Consider the following 12,904-nt stretch of genomic DNA (forward strand, 5'->3'; position numbering starts at 1 on the left):
GAAGGAGACTCGAAAAACGGCGTCGGGCCCGGAGCTGAACGATTTATCCGAGTCCTCAGTCACACTGAGTCACGCTTACCGATTAGAAGTCCGACGGCTTGCAACTCGCGCGACAAACGAGAGCCTGTTTGCACGTGCCATTTGACGCAATCACCCGCTCTTCTTCTACCAAGGAGGAAGGGAAAAAGGGACCAGCTTTCGCATATTAAAAGGCAATCAACGAAGACGCATCTTGACTTCATACTGGGGGTTACCCCGACTGGAATCTTAGGTGCCTTTGAAGGCCGGTTCATCGTTGCTAGAAATCCGTGCGGATGGTCTTTGGAAGGGATTCAATTCAGCGGCCTGTGTACGTCCGCGACTCCGCGATCTCGACCATACATGTCCTGAGAAACTGGACCGCGACCCTCCGCGACCAGCGGTGAGTGTTTCACGTGCGTCAGAGCAAAAAAAATCCATAAATTATGATAGTAATACTCATCTACACTATAATAAGACCACAGTCTCATAAGCCGCATCGCATGACCCCTCATACATGGCATCTACACCTTACACTTCAACTCTCCTCCGACCATCGCAATTGCAGCACCCAAAGCCCAGCCCAACTCCGTCCCCTCCAGTTGCTTCCCGATCTGCACCTCCCGCTCGTCCGTGAACTCGTACCCGAGACGCAGCAGCGCGTGCATGAACGTGAGATCCAAGCAGTACTCGGGACGCCCGGCGAGCTCCTTCATGGCTTCGGCGTCCCCGCCCCACCGCTTCTCCCATGCCGGGCGACCCTTGCAGACGTCCGTTGCGAGCTCGGCGAGGGAGGAGATCGTGAGGCGAGGCGGATTGGTCGAGGGGCGGAGGGGGTTGAGCCGATCGTAGAAGTAGGAGAGGAGCAGGATTTTGCCAGAGGGGAAGGTGTCGAGGATGGATGGCTGGTAAACGCCGTCGAACGAGCAGGGTTTTACTTCGCATATGCTGAATGAAAAGAAACATCAACGCGCGAATCCGCGAAGGCATATGGTTAGACCTACGCGTCTTTGGCCATGACAAGTTGCATGACGCGGTTGCACGCCTCGAACCCGCCTACCTCCTCACCTACCATAGTCACATTCTTGGCCTTCCCATCGCTGTCCTCTAGCTCTATCACCCGGCTCGTTCCACGGCCCAAGCATGGGTTACCAATCTCCTTGCCCGCGCCGTTTGCCCTGATGGAATCCATGAACTCAACGAGACGATGCACGCTCTTCCGCGCGCGCATGAGCCCATATCCGAGGTACGAGTGCTGGTACAACACATGGGTGCGTCCGCCAAACTTGAGCTCGTACTTGTGGTCGCCTTCCTGTAGGGACGAGTCGGATTTCGTTTTATCGAAGGAGGGCTCGAAGACGATCTGCGTGGATGCGCCGCCGAGGTCCAGGACGGCATACGGCGTAGAGCCCTTGGGAGAGTCAGCGCGGATCGTGTTCATCAAATAGTTGACCGTGATCCAGGCGTAGACACCCTCGTCTTTGCCGTCCATGATCATAACGCTGTTGTCGTCGGCGATGGGGAACGGATAGGTCGTACGCAGGCGCTGCCGAACTGCAGCCAAGATCTCACCGCTCTGCTCAGGGCCGAGTAGACGCAGGCCAGCGGTCGCCTTGACTGCGACGGGTGTGCACTTCCTCAGGGATTCTGGGACAGTAGATACAGCGACGTCGAGGAGGGTGTCGAGACTTGCAGCAGCGTCCTGTGGGGCACCAGCATACGAGGACAGACCCGGTTGGGTTTGCTTGAAGACCTCATATTCGTACGCTGGTGATGGGCCGCAATTATGGAATTTGTACACGTGGATACGGGAGCCTGTCGAGCCTGCGTCAATCATGAGAGCATATTGAACAAGGGGGCTGGACGGTGTGTATGGCTTGGTACAGTAGACCGTTTTGAGAGGGTCTGGATCAGAATCGTAAGACGTAGGACGTGAAGGCGAGGGCTGAGTGCGAGAAGGTGCCTCAACATGCACAGTATGATGGTCGGACTCTGGGTTTACTGGAGGCGGAAGGGGGTCATAATCGACCTCTGAGAGATCGGGGCCTTTCCATCCTGCCAGCTAATTGTTAGTGAAATAAAACTCCTTGCCACAAGCTGATGATAGAAGTGAGAAAGAATGTGGATTATAAAACAGCATGACGTCGGCCATTCTCAGAACGCATAATGTGGAGGCAATTTGACGGGATCTACGTCACTCAAGGCATCTCTATCCCTTATATTCAGTGCAACGGAGAATATCCAATCCATGAAGTCCACCTCATGCAACAACAGCAATAAGAAGATGCCATCCTCACGCTCACCTGGTTGAATGCCATTCCACACCGACCGCCTCTTCGCAGTCGGAGTCACGATCCACACCAGCCCTATTATAACTATTGCGCCAATCGCCAGCTTCTTCCAAGCAAAAGGGCGCCCTCCAAGGCGACTTGGTCCCATACCGCCCTCGAGTCGTTCGTAGTTGCTGCTGCGAGGAGAAATCATCGTCTTTCGATGCGTGCGCGGCGACAGCTTCGTATAAGGAACGTTACGGGTCGGCCGAGATGCAGATGATGTTTGTGACGGTGATGAAAGAGTGTGGACGGAAGATTGCCGTCGTCGAGAGAGCGAGCTGCCGCCGGTGGGCATAGACACGCAAAACCAATGCCGTCGCCAGTTGGCTTGGCTGAGTGCTTACATAAAATAACATAACCTGCACGATCGTAGTGAATCCTCTCAGTATCCTCTCCCTCTCATAACTAGTGCACGTAAAAGCGCGAGCTGAACTTGGCAGAATTCAGTCTTGTAGTGCGCGCAACCAATTTATTCACGATTATCGACGTCAATGCCGTGCAGCTTGGTTCCTTCAATCAGTAGGCTCATCATCATATCTTGGTGATCTGGATTTCCGGCTGAGACGTCAGTACAGCTGACAGACCGTATCTGGAGTGGTGGGGAATCATTTTAGCACAGGGCTTCATCTCGATCACCTGCGCAAGTTTTTCGAAGACCCTGAGGCCGAGACTAACGCGCAGGCGTGCAGACGCAGACGTTGTCGGATGAGGCTACGCACCTCCGGCGCTCTCGATTTCACATACAACGGCGCGCGCTTGCCTGATGTGCTCACGGATATCCATATGCCATGACGGAACTACAACGGAACTACGACATGTACGCTCCCATCGGTGTGGAAAGCCGCAGTGAGATATAGGTCGATTCCGGAAGTTCGATGTTTGCCCAGAAAGAAAGCAATGACTCGACGTGGCATGTCAAAGGCCACGTCGGTCAGAGGGCCGACAATGTCCTCACGGAGGGGAGTAAACTTCTGTCTTATGCCGAAGCTCGTGGTTGGTGAGTCGTCTCCTGTCCCTTCCTCTAGCAACACGGCCATTCGAGCTACAATTCACTGCTCTGGATTATAAATGGGTTATATTGTACTGCGGGATCTCCTCCTGGTGTCCTCACATCTGCCTAGGATGCTCTATGTATACTGGTGGATGCCTATGATAGTCTTAAAGAGCGATGCTGGAGCAGTGATTCAGAAAGAGCATAGAGAGAAGCGAAGCACCCGGGGTCTCGAGTAGCCCACTTATTCGCGATTTATTGGACGGGTAGACAGCAATTCCAAGTCCAAGAGATGAATAGTGTAAGTGTCTCTCCAGGTGATCACGATGCAAGTGCGCTCAGCTGATGGTAGCAGGATGGCCAGCGCTAATAAGTATGTTTTGAGGCGCAGTGAACAGGATTGACGGCATCATCGCGATTGGTACGTCCATTTTTTTGTTTTGATGATCTAGAGTGCCCGCCAAAACGCCTGCGTGTGAGCCGTATTCAGACTGGCGCATGCCCGGGTGATAGCCGTGATATCGTTTAACAGCGCAGGGCTTCATCTCATATTTGAACGCCCAGAGGGCGGCTAAGATTGCTGCATAGGCGTATCGCGCATTGCAAACATGGCTACTGTAAGAATCAGCTTCCGGCGCTCTCTCAATGACTCGGCATGGTATGATGGAGTCATGGAAGAAGAAGAACATCCGTCTTATCCTGACGCTCGTGGTTAGTTAGCCATTTCCATTGACTTCTTTCAGCGCCATCCTTCCCCTATGAAGACAGTGTATCGGACTGTATCTGCATCACCAATATTTGAAGCATTGGACCATGCACATGCGGACATACTTTTACATCCCGTGGCATTAGGAATTTGTCTTGTCAGATCGCAGAGCACGAGACCAGGTGAGTTAGTCACAAAAAATACTTGACGTACCAGCGATATCTGACAGTCGCGGCTCCACGGCGTCAAATACAAACCTTGTTCGATTCCGTCCGGCTCAAGTATTTATCATTGTTATGTGTATATCCGAGCTTACTCGGCAGCGAGCGGACTTCAAGGCGAGCGCCGTCCTGCACTCTGTTGTGTTCTCTAGCAACATCGAGCAGGTAGCTCTATCCTAACAACTCAGCTCTTGACTGACTCGTAGCACAGCGCAACCGACGTGACGAGGTGTGGCGGCCGACTGGTCTAGAATCCAAAAATCTCCGGGTCGCTGCAACCAGTCACCGCGATGAGTCCCAGCAGCTCCCAAGGAGCTGTCGTTGCTCTCTTGTGCGAAAGTTTCTTCTGTGGTAGGTCTAGTTTTCTATATTTCTAGGTCCAAAATCAACTAAGCTGGCTCCAAGGCGTACTCACTATCCTGTTCGGGGTCTCGGTATACGTGATTTTGTGAGCCATGATTTCTTTTGAAGAGCCGAACCACCAAACTCAAACACTTGGATGTTGTATAGGTTTCGAAGAGCGCGAACAAGAACCACTTATGCCTTACTGGCGGTGAACATCATCCTCTATGCAATGTCTGTAATCCATTGGATAGTTAACTCGGTGGTCATCCTGGTTGTCGTCTCGGCGGGTAGGGCTGAAGATGCGATTATCACATGGTTTCCTACCATCAATGTACGTACGACATGCTCATCGCCGCGACATACGACTAATGTGTTGTATGGCGAGTATGGTTGATCTAGGGACGCAACGCAAAAATATGCATCCCGTCCTTTGTTTGTCTTGTTGGGACACTAGATTTGTCCATTTCCGACACTCACCTTGAACTAGCGCAGACCTCTATACTACAGCCAGTATCCTGATTGGCATAGTTTCGCGAAATCGACCCTTTGGTCTTGTTGTTTTGATCTGGTGTTTCCTTTCAAGCTCAAATTTGTGGACAACGTCGGCGATAGCGTGGCGAGCATGGTTCGGTGAATCACATTGCTTCCTAGGTCCCCAATGAATCACTAACCGGTGCCTGCATTCTCCGCAGGCGCCACAGGCGTTTCATCAAGTCCCAGCTCGGAGCAGGGACCGCTCGAAAAAACGCCGAGAAAATACTCGGCCTGCTCATAGAATCGGGGACAATATATTTCTGTATTTGGGTGCGTTCGTAGTTCAGATCAGACGCGCATGAGCCGACATGTCCGGGTTGTAGTCACTGTACGTGGTGATCTACTACAGCTTTCAAACCTCGACGTTTATACCAGACACCATTGTTGACCAACTCGTCGTGAGTTCCGAACATCTACATTACGCACGGGATTATATCTCATTGGTTTGACTGCTAGGCCCTGTACCCACTCATTATCACCGTCATCGTTCACATGCAGGCCACTTCCTCAAACTCGTTATCTAAAAACCTAGTGTCATCCATCGACTTCGTGACGCCTCTTGACAAACCATTCGGAAATACTGTTTTTTGATTATCATTCAATTAGCTCTGGATTTAAGTATGTGCTTGCATACGATCCCTCGTTGACATTGCCGAGGACATCTGCGGTTGTGAAAACTACGGGTTGATCAGTGTCGACTGGAAGAAAAAGCTACTGAGTATACAGTCACAGCATGTTTCAATATCTCAAAGGGTGGACGAGAAACATAAACATAAAGGTTAGGAGCAATAGAAATTCGAGAGAAACACCTCTGGATCATGGATAGGTTACGGCGTTGATGTGGAGTCGCTCGCCGGTATCTTGACATTCGCCTAAAATGCTCTATAGATGCAGGCAAACACTTACAACAGTATGTAGCAATGTTACAGTACCAGGGAGTCGGCAGGAGAGTATAGAAGCAGCGGAGGATATAGAGGGAGATGGCGCGGCGCTTCGTCAGCTACCCAGCGTATATCAGACCGTACTATTCGACAGTTCACAGCACGGTGCCATCTCGTGCCTTCGCTACTATTGCCAGTGGACGGGTAGAGAGCGATTTCGAGCGGATGACCATCATCTAAAAGCGATCATGGACACGTGATGCAAGGCTGATAGGCCAGGGTCGGATGATGTCGACGTTGAAAGAATCACACCGGTATGATGAGTTGCGCACTGCATGCTGCAAATGAACTCCAACATCGAACAGGATGAACACCACCATTGCCATCGGCAGTAGGTACGTCCTTCGTTTCATCTTGATGATTCAGGCTACCCGCTGAAACTTTAGTATGATTGACAGGTGCCGGTACCGTGTCTGCACGGGGCTTCATCTCTCCGACCTGTGCAAGTTCTTCACAGATCCAAAGAACGTACGAATGCACAGGCATATCGCGTCTTACAAACAGAGACACCATCGGATGCGGCGACTTGCCGTCCTACGCTCTCTTCATGTACAACAGCACGCGCTTGTCCGATACATTCAGTCATCGACTTGCTAGGACGAAGCCACGATTCATACGTTGTTGTCGGCGTGGAAGGGCACAATGAGATAGAGGTCGAATTCAGAAGTTTGCTGTTCGCCTGTAAAGAGGGCATCGCATGTTGAGAGCCACGTCGGTCAGATGGCCGGCAACGGTCCTTCGGACGAAGATGAACTCCTGTCTTATACTGAAGCCTGTGATTGGTGAGTCATGTCCTGTTTTTGAGCGACAGCCCTTCCATATGAAGAGATCGGGCCAATATTCGTTGACTACATCTATATCATTGATATTCGGAACTGTAGATTAGATACATGTTGACGGTGTTTTTTCGTCCCGCGGCAACAGGAATTGGCCCACTCGTCGGATCGCAGACCACAAGACCAGATGAGCTGGCTACAAAAGTATTTGCTAAAATAGCACTTGCTGACGTCGTACTAGCGCTGTCTGACAGTCGCGGCTCCAATGCATCCACCATCATTCTAGGGTGGATACTTCCCAGAATGATTTCGATATCGCCGGTTTTGTCAATTGCTCACGTGTTTACAATTGTTGTGCATATATGAGCGCTTCCACGTCGGGTCGAGGTGGGGGGGTGCACAGGGTTGCATTCTATCGGATCCTTAGCGACATTCAAGCAACGCAAGCACCAGGAAGATACTTCACACTAGCCTAATCTATCGATCCAGTCTTGGACGGACTCGTACCACAGCGCGATTGACGTGAAGAGGCGTGGTGGCCGACTGATACTCAAATTCTGCGCATGTTGCTGTGGCTTGTAATCACACAGAACGCATGGATACCGTCGATCCTCGACTAATTGTTGTTGCCCTCTTGTGCGAAAGTTTCTTTTGTGGTGTGTATAGCTTCCCGTCTCTTTAGGTCCAATAGTGACCATGGCTTAAGGTGTGCTCACTGTCGTGTTCGGGGTCTCGGTGTATGTGGTTTTGTGAGCTATGATTCCTTTGTAGAAGCTGGCCCACATCGAACTCAAACATTTGAATGTCGTGTAGGTTTCGAAGACCACAAACAAAGGCCACCTATGCCTTATTGGCGGTAAACATCATCCTCTACGCAATGTCTGTGATCCACTGGATAGTAAACTCGGTGGTCATTCTGGGTGTCATTTCTGTGGGTAGGGCTGAAGATGTGATTATTGAGTGGTTTCCTACCATCAATGTACGTATATGATGCTCATCGCCACGACATCAAATTAATGTTGGAATGATAGCATATTCTCTGTGAGGCCATCGTTGTATGGCGAGCATGGTTGATCTGGGAGTGTAACGCAAAAATCTGTATCCCATCCTTCATCTGTCTTTTTGGTACACTAGGTTCGTTGATTTCCGGAACTTCTCATAAACCAGAGCAGACCTCTACACTACAGCGAGTGTCGTGGTCGGCATAGTTTTAGAGTTTAGCGGGTATATATCCCTGGACTTGGCTCTTGGTCCTTTGATGTGGGGCTTCCTTCTAGGCTCAAATCTGTGGTCAACGTCGATAATTGCCTGGCGAGCGTGGTTTGTCGAATCACATTGTATCTATAGGTCCTCATGAGAACACTGAATCCCCGCATTTATTGTAGGCGACACAGGCAATTCATCAAATCCCAGTTGGGAGCAGGAACTACTAGAACAAATGTCGAGAAAATACTCGGCCTGCTCATAGAATCGGGGACAATATATTTCTGTATTTGGGTGTGTTCGTAGCTCAGATGAGATGTACTCCAGCTGATATCTCTAGGATCTAGTCATTGTATATAGGGATATATTATGGCCGCCAAATCGCGTTGTACATACCGCAATCCATGATCATCCAACTTGTCGTGAGTTTCGAGCATCCAGGTCGTGCACAGGAATTATCTGATCGTTGTCACTGCTAGGCTATATATCCCCTGACTATAATCATCATCGTTCATATTCGTGCCACTTCCTCGAACTCGTCATCTGACACCTCATTCATCGACTTCGCCACGCCCCCTGATATTTCATCTGGACATGCAGATCCTGATTGTGGCTTGGTTGCCTCTGAATAGAAGCCTGTGCTCTCATATGGCACTTTGTCGAATAAAACGAGAACAAGTATCAAGAAGAGGACATTGTACTTAACTCTCTGTCCTGCTCAGATTGTCTAATTCACATACAAATTGATTCTTACAGCTCGAAGATTCTTTAGAACTACGGAAGCATCACCGGTGTCTTGAAGACTTGTTGACGGAAGTAAGGCAATGACAGAGGTTTCCAGCTCGACACGGTGTTCAGCTCAACACGCCGTTGGGGTGTCTGACATCATTATATGCTGTAGATCATGTTCACCCCCAACCTTTCCAGCATCATTCTCATCTGTCCGGTGCTGCTAATTGTCCAGGCATCTACCATTGTTATGCATGCATGAGGGCTTACCAGTTGTTGAGCAGAAACATGTTCTGACGGATTCTTTGGTGACATCGAATAGTGCAAGCGCCAGGAAGGCACCTCTCCAACATATTAAATTATCTCAGTCTTGGACTTGGTCATAGTATCAGCAAACTCGATGTGGAAAGACTTGGTGGCCGACTGGTCTAGAATCAAAATTTCTCCATGTCGCACTGTCACTGCAGCTTGCAATCACAGACACACCATGGCTTCTGTTGATTCTCAAGTATCTATCATTGCTCTTCTGTGTGAAAGTTTCTTTTGTGGTAGGTCTTCTTGTCTTCCTAGATTTGATTTCAACTCAACTGGCTCCAAGGTGCACTCAATATCCTCTTTGGTGTCTCTGTCTATGTGGTTCTGTGAGCTTATAAGTTATAATTAACCACTTGCTCACATTGAAGTCAAATGACTAGATGTCATACAGGTTCAATAAATCACAGACAAGGACCACTTATGTCTTGTTGGCAGTGAATATTGTTCACTATGCCATTTCTATACTTCATTGAATAGTAAACTTGGTGATCACCCTGGGTATTGTCCTGATGGGTATGGGTGAAGAGCTTATTATAGTATGGTCTCCTACCATCAATGTATGTATGGTATGCCATGTTCATCCTTACAATGACATATTGAGCTGTGATGAAACTATATTCTTAGTGATGCTGTTGTGGTATGGCAAGCATAGTTGATCTGGGTGTATAACACAAAAATCTGCACCCCATCTATTTTCTGTCTTTTTGGGATGATAGGTTCATTTATTTCCAGAACTTTCCTTTAACCAAAGCAGACCTCTACACTATAGCTAGTGTCATGTTCAGTGTTGTTCTAGAGATACAGGGAACTATATCCCTAGCACTTGTTTCTTTGCTCTGGGGCTTATTCTAGGCCCAAACTTGTGGACAACATTGACAATTGCCTGGTAAGCATGGTTAATTAAACTACAAGTCTTCTATAGGTGTCCATTGGACCACTCACCAGTCCCTGCATTTATCATAGGCAGCATAGGTGATTTATCATGAATCAGTTAGAGGAAGGGACTGCTAGGACAAATGCTAAGAAAATACTCTGCCTTCTTATGGAATCAGGGGCAATGTATTGCTGTATATGAGTGTGTTTGTAACTTAGATAAAACACACTTTAGCTAACATCTCTAGTATGTAGTCAGTGTTCTTTGGGATATATTATAACCTTCAAACCATAGTGGACATATTGAGCACTATAAGTGTCCCTCTCCTTATGAGTTCCAAGTATCTACTAATTATGCACAGGAATATATCTGATCCCTTTTATCACTAGGCTATATATCCCCTTACTATAATTGTTATAAACTGCTTATTTGATAACCCCAAGAGTAGGAGGTTCTCTCCTAAATCACATAATGAGGAAGGGTGGAACAATGGTCTTGACTATATGAGTGTATAGGAGAGGATAGTATTCATAGAGAAATACTGGAAGACAACAGTACTAAGTGAAGTGCTATAGTTTAAAAACTACAGTGAGCAAAGACTACTGTAAGGTGACAGTAGTAAATAAAAAGAATAGACTAAAGACCCTCAGCCTATTCTATAGACCTTATATACTACTTTGGGAAGTTATGAGAATTCTGATGCTTTCCTCTAGGAGTTCTAACAGGATAAGTTCCCTTGTGAGGTAGTAGTTAGACCTTCCTTTGGTTCTCCTCTTGGAATATACCTCTTAATAATTGACTAGCAATGATAATATCCACTAGGAGTTGATTATCTAAGGATTATACCCTAGACTGTGGTGTTTATGCCATGGATGGCATCACCTAGTGCTTATGATAATCAGTTGCTGAAAGACTAGGCCTTGAAAGGCCTTGGCAGACCATGATTATAACAATAATAATCATTGTCCATATCTGAGCCACATCCTCAGACTTCTTATGCCCTTTCCTAAAGTAGTATAAAAGGCCCATAGAATAGGCTAAGGATCTTTAGTCTATTCACTTTGTCCCACTGCAGTCTTCACACTGTAGTCTTCACTCTATTGCCTACTGCTGCAATATACTTGGCTCCTATGCTACACATACAGTCAAGACCATTGTTCCACTCTTTCTCTACAAGTGGCCTAGAGAAGAACCTCCCACTCTTGGGGTTACCAAATAAGCAGTTCGTAATACTATGTGCTCTTGTATAATACCTCATTGACCTTATCACATACATTTGCAATTATAGAACATGCAGATTCATTAGTATCAACTGTCCAGAAAGCTACCATGGACACAGTAACTGCATGTTTAATAGTCAAACTAGCTAGATCATCAAAGGGAACATAGAAACAAAAATAGCTAGGTTAGGAGAAACATTGATAAAGCCTGTAGATGATTGTCCTATTGGACAGCCAGATCATTGTACCTGTATGCTTAGATGCAGGAAATTGAGTGAAGACAAGTACAAAGTGAAAGAAAAGAGATACTGCAAGAGCCAGAGAAAGACAGAGGATGGTTTGATGTCCCAGAATTGATCCCTATCACTATTTGTCTCTGTTTAGATTGTCCAATCCATTTAGGAATTTTCCAGACACTCACAGATTCTCTAGAACCATGTAAGCTATTATAAGTACAATATCAAAATCATTAAACACATTAGATCATTGAATGGGTACAGCAGATTTGAGCAGTAGTATACTCTAATGGTAAAAATCAAAATGCACCCTGCAAGGAGTTTTAAATATGTACATGAGATCTTTCCTTTTATTTTATTTTAAATCAACACATTTATATTCTGCATGGCATAAGGCCAGTGGTGGCTAAGGTAACTGTGGAAGTGTGCCTTGTATGCACATAGCTCATAAAGGGTTTAGTTAAGACCTGGATTGTTAGCCCAACCACAGCAGGCAATAGGAATGAAAGGAGGAAAGGGGAATCTTGAAAGACTCTATAGTAAAAGGTCCTCCGCTGTCGCGGTGAGGAATGGTTTCTCCCCTAGATACGATTGGGGTTTCCTGTTTTTCCGGATGTACCTAGTGTTTGTTTGATTGCTGTTCTAGATGATACCTTCTGGTGTTGGCACAATACACAGATGCTGGTCACAGTTATAGGCAACGATGAGAATATCTTGAGCTATTTAGCGAATTTCTGAAGTGGTGCCAGACCACTAACAAAGACAATACTCCGTAAATGTTGAGAATAATGAGGAGAGGCTTAAGAACTTTGTGATTCAAGTTGCTGAGGTGCTACACAGATTGAAGGCGAGCTACTAGTTTGTCTAGTATCCCTACAAGTCTTGCAGCTTATCTCCAACTGATATCACTCAAAGAACTTATTGACTGGCACTGACTGACTGAGTAAAAGTAAGAGGGAGAGATGGTCTCTGCCTGAAGCAGGACAATCAGCCTCCTTATATACTATTTCAAGTGGGAATCTCCTTCCTAGTATATACAGGCTGAGTAGATACATTGTGAGTCACAAAGAATGCTGTAGAAATAAAAAGAATAGGGAGGAAAGCAGAGGAACAGAAAGGAAAGTAAAAGAAAGGCTCAGAATGTGGTAGAATGTTCCTTCAGCTTCCTTCAGAACTGCTCAGAACCTTCCCCTCCTTTCAGCTTGGAATGCCCTAGACCTTGCCCCTTTCCTAAACATTCTCCATCCTTCCACTAAAGCTCCTTTCTATTCTACCAGATTCCACTGCTTTCTTTCCATTCCTTATTGTCTTGCCATGGTCTAGCCCTTTCTGAAATAGACCCTAGGCTCTGGAATCTGTCCCAAAAGCGAATTATGAGTATGAAAAGGGATAGGAAATCAAGTTTAAGTGGTAAAATACTCGAAAAATATGTAGAAAATCGGAATTAAATGTCCTGTCCCTT

General features: G+C 47.1%; 2 protein-coding genes across 2 annotated transcripts; one reads left to right on the forward strand and one right to left on the reverse strand.

The window, feature by feature from the left end:
- Positions 1-439: 439 nt before the first annotated feature.
- HETIRDRAFT_458837 (uncharacterized protein) lies at positions 440-2,646 on the reverse strand (the record flags this gene model as incomplete). Its single annotated transcript, XM_009547743.1, has 3 exons — positions 440-966; positions 1,023-2,073; positions 2,460-2,646. 3 exons carry the CDS (start codon positions 2,644-2,646, stop codon positions 543-545), a joined length of 1,662 nt encoding a protein of 553 aa, XP_009546038.1. The 3' UTR covers positions 440-542.
- Positions 2,647-3,950: 1,304 nt separating this feature from the next.
- On the forward strand, positions 3,951-9,964 carry HETIRDRAFT_117945 (uncharacterized protein; the record flags this gene model as incomplete). Its single annotated transcript, XM_009547744.1, is given in 25 exon segments — positions 3,951-4,053; positions 4,211-4,230; positions 4,372-4,434; positions 4,481-4,600; positions 4,647-4,717; positions 4,780-4,945; positions 5,198-5,244; positions 5,307-5,418; positions 5,472-5,546; positions 6,037-6,058; positions 6,078-6,285; positions 6,395-6,424; positions 6,488-6,557; positions 6,777-6,871; positions 7,548-7,571; positions 7,679-7,844; positions 7,897-7,999; positions 8,053-8,185; positions 8,251-8,366; positions 8,429-8,490; positions 8,825-8,884; positions 9,184-9,305; positions 9,350-9,438; positions 9,590-9,669; positions 9,845-9,964. The coding sequence occupies 25 exon segments, from the start codon at positions 3,951-3,953 to the stop codon at positions 9,962-9,964; spliced, it is 2,277 nt and encodes a 758-aa protein (XP_009546039.1).
- Positions 9,965-12,904: the final 2,940 nt, after the last annotated feature.

Source organism: Heterobasidion irregulare (assembly GCF_000320585.1).
Source record: "Heterobasidion irregulare TC 32-1 unplaced genomic scaffold scaffold_05, whole genome shotgun sequence".
NCBI classification, from domain to species: Eukaryota; Fungi; Basidiomycota; class Agaricomycetes; order Russulales; family Bondarzewiaceae; genus Heterobasidion; species Heterobasidion irregulare.